Source organism: Astatotilapia calliptera, chromosome 19 (genome assembly GCF_900246225.1).
Source record: "Astatotilapia calliptera chromosome 19, fAstCal1.2, whole genome shotgun sequence".
NCBI classification, from domain to species: domain Eukaryota; kingdom Metazoa; phylum Chordata; class Actinopteri; order Cichliformes; family Cichlidae; genus Astatotilapia; species Astatotilapia calliptera.
Genome location: NC_039320.1, coordinates 27,142,446 through 27,149,168, shown reverse-complemented (window position 1 = coordinate 27,149,168; position 6,723 = coordinate 27,142,446). Strand labels below are relative to the sequence as shown.

The window sequence follows — 6,723 nt, the reverse complement described above, 5'->3', positions numbered from 1 at the left end:
TGAGTATCATGTGTCTGTATCTCTCCTAATGGAGACTATGCAGGATAGCTGTAATACACAGGGATGGTTTGGTCTAAACATAAGCCACTGAGCAAATATTATGAACTCATAATGAGCAGCTCACTAGCTGAGCTTGTTGAACAGGATCAAGAAACATCAGCAGGAATCAAATATCTGACCTTCAAAGTCAAATTCAGCTTCATTGTCTCTCTTTCCTGTGTTGTTGTACAGTACAACAACACAGGCTACACTGTATCCAGTGTAGCCTGTGTTGTTGTACAGTACAACAACACAGGCTACACTGTATCCAGTGTACTGTAATGCACACTGGATACAGCTGAAGCTGATGAATGAAGAAAGGAGCAAGAGGAGGATGGATTACTATTCATTATGTGTGGAGGAGGGCGGGGCAGCTATAGAAAGGATGAAGGGTGGATAAGGTATTTGGTCCTTTGAACTAATGTCTGAGAGAGAGCGAGAGAGAGCGAGAGAGAGAGCGAGAGAGAGAGAGCGAGAGAGAGAGAGAGAGAGAGAGAGCGAGAGAGAGAGCGAGAGAGAGAGAGAGAGAGAGAGAGAGAGAGAGAGAGAGAGAGAGAGAGCACTGTACTTTTTAACCAGGCTGTTTAACACAATTTTGGAGCGAAGGAGGACACTAAGAGGAGAGGTGACAATCAGTGAAGCAAAAGTGTGTCTTCATAGCAAGAATGAGCACTACAGATGTGATGTTTGCTTTGGGGAGGGGACCTGGAGAGTTGGAGGTATACACAGGAGAAAAGAGGAATGAAAGTCGGTAGAAGCAAGAATAACTACGTGTGTAAATGAGAGGGAGACAACTGTAACAGTGAGGCTGCAAAGAGTAGAGGTAGTGAAGGTGGAAGTAGTTTAAATATCTGGGATCAACCACCCAAAGCAATGGATGGTGCACAAGACAGGTGGAGAAGAGAGTGCAGGTAGGGTGGTGTTGAGTGTCAGGGGTGATTTGTGATGGAAGGATAGGAGGAAGAGTGAAAGGGAAGGTTAAAATGGTATGGACAAATGCAGAGGAGTGGTAGTGGATATACTGGATACATGATGCTGAATGTGTAAAATTACTTGTTTCAGCAAGACAATTACAAACCACGTACTGGAGATACACTGTGGCTCTAAAGGGTGTCTTGTGTAAAACTGGCCTGCCTGACCTGCCATGAACTGAAGACATTTGATGCATCATGATTTGGAAAATCCAACAGAGGCCATGAACTGCTGAGCACCTCAAATTTAAGCAAAAATGGGAAATCTTTTTGCTTATTAAACATCGAGACTTTTCCTCCTTGGCTTTGAGTATATCATGTGGTTACATATTGCAACACTTTCTCCTGTCCCATCGTTACAAGAAAATCATCATCATCATCACATTAAACACAAGCATATATTTTACAGATGACTGTAAACGTCTCACATTCAGCATTTGATGTGTTGAGGTCCTTACAGGGTCTTAAACTTATTTATATTTAATTATCAGATCAATGTACTTAACAAAAAATAAGGAACTATTAGAGAAGTGTGTGGAAAATCCACCCTTACTGCTATAATGTGCTACAGTGGGGGATTAAGAGGGTAAGTTGTAGTCAGGTGCTAATCATCAGTAAGTGTGAGCATCTCACTTAAGTGGAAAACGTTCGAGACAGATGCCAAACGTCCAAAGCGTGGACGTCACAGTAAATTCACCCCAAGGTCAGACTGTGCAATGCTCAGAGAAACTGCAAAAACCCCCAAACTTACATCTCAGACTCTACAGTCCTCAGTTAGCATGTTAAAGGTTAAAGTTCATGACCGTACAATTAGAAAAAGGCTAGACATGTATGGCTTGTTTGGAAAAGTTTCTTCTCTCTAAAAATAAGGCACGTGGCTCAGGTTTGCAAAGTTGCATCTGGACAAACCACAAGACTTCTGGAATGGTGCTTTGACAGGTGAGAACAAAGTGGAGATGCACAGTGAAAAGCAAACACATCGATCGGCACAAACCCCTCTTACAAACTGTGAAGCACGGTGGTGGAGGGACGATGATTTGGGCTTGTTCTACAGCCACAGGACTTGGACACCTTGCAGTCACTGAGACGACCATGAACTCCTCTGTATACCAAAGTATTCTGGAGTCGAATATGTGAGGATCTGTTTGACAGCTAAACCTTGGCTCAAATTGGGTCATTTATCATAAGGACACAGTAAATCTACAACAGAATATATATAAAAGAAAATAATCAAGGTGTGCAAATACATTCCTCATTTTTTCATATATTGCTTCTGCATTTTGGTTTATTTTTTGTCAGATAAATAATGTAATAAAGTCATGTGTTGTTGTTCTTCTACGGTTGTACTTAAACAATTTTAAGACCCAGTAATAAACAGATTTTTATAAATTATGTCCTGATACGTAAAACCTTAGAATTGAAATAGAGTGTACTTTATTTTTTGCCATGACTGTATTAGTTTATGGTTTAGAAATCACTGCCTTGGGGTTAACTCTTTGAGAAACATTGTTGCACTAGTCCTGTTGGATAACCTTTTATACTTGGGCCACATCTTATGACTTCTTTTTCAGTCCTGTTTATCCTCAGTGTGCCTGAAGGACAAAAAAAGTTGTGCTTTGCAAAGACATTTTAAACTGAAAGAAGCCTGCCTTTTTACACAATCTGAAGGGACAGAGTCGTCACAATATTTCTAAACCATCTGTAAGTAACAGGTGGCTTTTTCATCATCGAAAAAATTCCCCCACAAAAATTTAAGAAAAAGAAAGCTGTTTTTGTACATGTCAGGGGAAGTTCCCTACAGGAAGTGGTGCAGCCTCAGACCACATCTTGGTTAACAGATATGTAAAACCTATGCCATTAGGCCACAGATGGATTTATATCCACAGGAAAAAAACCACATGTAGCACTGAGGTGTCTGTTTACATTTTGCATCGGAGACAAGATGGAGCAAGTTTAATGGGCTAAAATGACAGTTTAGTGGGCCACACAATGAATCTAAATGGAAATAAAGGTGGAGCCTGGGTCCTCAAATCGATATAAACACGGCTTTTGTAAACACATTTCTTGGTGGACTAAACTTAATCAAACATAGGTAAACGTGTTAATGTGTACTGTACTGTGCTGCCTGCTGTTACATAATTCGTCCACCAGAAGACGCTGTGGTCTCGTTGATCTTGATGGGCTTGGATAAGTTTTATATCCAAATTTAAATGTCGAAACAATGTTATTAGGGTGCCTTGGGAAGTACGTGTGCGCGCAAAATTAATGAAATCCAGTATTTTATTTAAACAAGGAGCCTACATGTGGCTTTTAATCCCCGAACATCATCATTAGCAATATCAAAAAATACAGTAAAATGAGGCTAATGTGAACAATATGCTGATAGAAAACAGGCACATAAGTATGGCACAGGAAGTCTCTTTTACTTAAACAAAATAAATAATTTAAAATGTTAAATACCGTTTATGTCTTGTGGTTAAATACACAGTGGGCCTTTAATGCCAGGCAGGATATTGTTCTAAATAACTAATTTCACACCTGACAGCAAGATAAAAATAGCCATCTATGCAGTGAAGCTTTGGATGTGGGATTTGTCACGCGTGAACAGCCCTTAAAGAGCCCACAGATGGGTCAAAAGATTTTAGAAGATTAATACTTGTGGAAAAATTTTTATCGGATATAAAAATAATAAACGCTACAGTAAAAATAATAAAAATTCCGTGAGGGAGCTTTTCAGGAACCTAGAGAAGAGCAAGGAGACCCAAAAACTACAATACCCAGTTTGCAATGCACATCCTGGTTGAAAGGTTGAGGACGTCATACTCATGCTGCCTGGAACCACAACACGAAGCTAAATAGCTAGCAAAACAGCTGTTTTAAATAGTGGTATATTTATTATTTTTGTGTATTGGTACTGTAGCGCGTTTTGGCAGAAATGTCCGGAAAGGCTAAAGATATCCTACAGATGGATCTGTACGGTTTACTTGGAGTTGAAAGCACTGCTACAACGAAAGAGGTGTGTAAACTAGCACTTAAAGCTAGCTTTAGTCATTGTGTTAAAAATAGCCGTGTTAAGATAACCATGCTTGTAAGTAACGCATTGTAAGCTGCAACCTGTTATTTTTATTTGCCAGACTATTTATTATCAAGTAATAAATAATGCAAATTTGTTGTCTTAGGACATTTTTGTCACGAAGCAAGAGGCTATGATAACTTTCTGCTATGAAGATTAGTATTTCTTTTAATCGTATGTGTGTGTAAATGGTGAAGAGGTTTTTTGTTTGTTTGTTTTTACAGTGTGAGATAAACGTAAGATAAAACTATAAAAGATGCAGGTCCAGCGTGTCATATAACAGACAAACCGGCTAATGGTTCATTTACACCGTTGTGATACTCTGAAAGGCCGCTGAGTGGGGGTGTTGCATCAGGCAAACCTTTAGTACTATGCCTTGACATAAAATCCCTTTACAGTGAAACTATGACCATAATTTCGGTGTGATTATTCAGTTATTGGTTTTTGACTGTATATATATATATATATATCTATATATATCTATATATATCTATATATATATATATATATATATATATATATATATATATATATATATATCTTTTGTAATTTCAGTTAAATCAACATACTTAGCTCCTGAAAGCTGGTGTGGTTCTGAAAACATCTGATTACATGTGCGTTACTGCTGTGGGTAAACTAGTTTTTTGCTTTTCTGCATATTGGAAACAGAATTTTGCAAAATTCTCTTTGTTCTTGCAATCAACCCTGGAAGCATTTCCCCAACATCGCTTCAAATTTTCATCTCTGAGTGGTTCACCATGATTCCCTGAATCAAGCATTTTCCCTGCAACCACCTCTCTTCACCGTTTCCACAATCCCGAATCCACAGGCCTGAAGGGAAATTAAAATTGCTGCCAAAATGAGGGAGGCAGTTAATTTCTTAATTGGAATTCAAAGTTCTGTCCTCCCCAGAGGATTATCCTTAAGGAAGTTGGTGGTTGTGGCTTGGGTAGAATTTAGGCTCCAAAGGGAGGGGGGCTGATTCTGTGAGGTCTGTTGATGGTCGAGAGAGATAGTGGGTTTGTTTGTGTGCATGTGTGTGTAGTGCGTTTAGTCAGAAGGGAGGGTCTCAAAAATCAATCAAGTGTGTGAAGAGAGATGTCATCAGATGAGCTACTTATCCCAGCTATTAGGCACACTGTTTATCAAAGAAAGAGGAAGAAGCTCATCCCAGAGCCTGTTTATGTGGTTTTAGCCATAGCTTGTAAAACACTGCCTTGACGTAGGGGATTTGCATACTTCATGTTCCCTTGTTTCTCTTTAGCGTCTCTGCTGCTGACCTTTCGTTGCGCTTAGCTGGCTGATAAATGCCATGTAAACTGGCACTTCAGAGTTTATGATTTAATGACTTCATGGGGTTTACGTTATGCTTATAGTGCTAGGGAAGGCTTTTTCTAAAGACCAGTCACCAGTTAAACACTTGTACCTACCACAGATTGCTCGTCCACAGCCAAGACCACACAGAATTTCTTGTGGTTTGTTCAGCTACTTAAATTTTAATGTACCTATTACCTAATGTGTTTCAGTAACTACACGCTTGAATGGTTTACTTCCACTCAGAGCATCCAAGGACAGGTGATTTCATTGCATTGTAATAGTTCATTGTAAACTCAATGCCCCCACTGATGAGTTTCTTTTTCCTCTTCAAGTCTTTGTCAGAATAGGTGCATTAAGATTATAATTGCATTCTGCAGTGCACTGGGGAGCATCATCAGCGTGCAATCAGGACAGCAATTTTTATGCAGTTTATTTCTAGTGCACTAAGTATGTATTCCACAGTTATACAGCCATATACACTCTTAAAGCAGACAAAGCAGTTATAACTGAAGAAATAGATTAAACCATAATGATGTTTTTGCCAGATCAGTTACCGTTAGGTTGGTGTTATTGATTTAGTTGTTATTAAGTGAATTAATCAAAATGAGTGCTCTTCCTCAAACAATTTGATTACTGCATATTAATTTATTTATGCCAGCGTGATCTGTGAGGTTTGCATTAAGAAGCACATGCATCCACAGTGTGCTTACAGTTTCTCCCTGATACATCTTCAGTGAGGTTCTTGGGGTCATGAGGTGTTTTGGATCTTTTAGCATCAGACCTCCTCACCCAGATGCCACAAATGGGGTTGGCTCTCTGTCTTCCGTCTCCTGTAGCGCCCAGTTGCTTGCACTTTGAAGAGTGAACATCCTGCAAAACCTCCACAGCTAACCTCTTTGGGCTCACAGAGCATCTTCCAGCCTCTGTCCTGGCACTTCTCCAACAGCTCCTAGTACTTTGCGTGCTTCTTCTCGTTTACTCTTCCCACATGCTCTTCCCAGGGCCCTCTAAGTTCTTGAATGATCGAGTGTTTAGTCGGTGGCCTGAGTGATTGCGTGACAGTGTCTTGCAGAAAATACAGCTGTTTATCCAGGTCCATGCTCAGCTGCTAGTGGAGGGCTACATTCACTTTTCTTTTTACCTTTCTTTCTCTGGAGTATTTTGTTATTATTTTCTTCTAGCTGATAATATCTCATAAAGAATCACACATTGTTATTAATGAGGATGGATCCATGGCTGATCAGGCAGCTAATCATCTACACAGTAAGGGTTTCTACACCGGGACCAGTAGTTTGTCAGCCATAATTGGCACCAAAAACTGGT

At 39.7% G+C, this 6,723-nt stretch overlaps 1 protein-coding gene across 1 annotated transcript in view; it reads left to right on the top strand.

Annotated features, from left to right (window-relative positions):
• The first annotated feature begins 3,811 nt into the window (after window positions 1–3,811).
• The window catches only part of dnajc17 (DnaJ (Hsp40) homolog, subfamily C, member 17), a 38,936-nt gene continuing 36,024 nt past the window's right edge, over window positions 3,812–6,723 (top strand). The window contains exon 1 of the mRNA XM_026151924.1: window positions 3,812–4,026. Coding sequence (XP_026007709.1) covers window positions 3,946–4,026 — 81 coding nt within the window. The 5' untranslated portion in view covers window positions 3,812–3,945. The remainder of the gene's footprint in view (window positions 4,027–6,723) is intronic.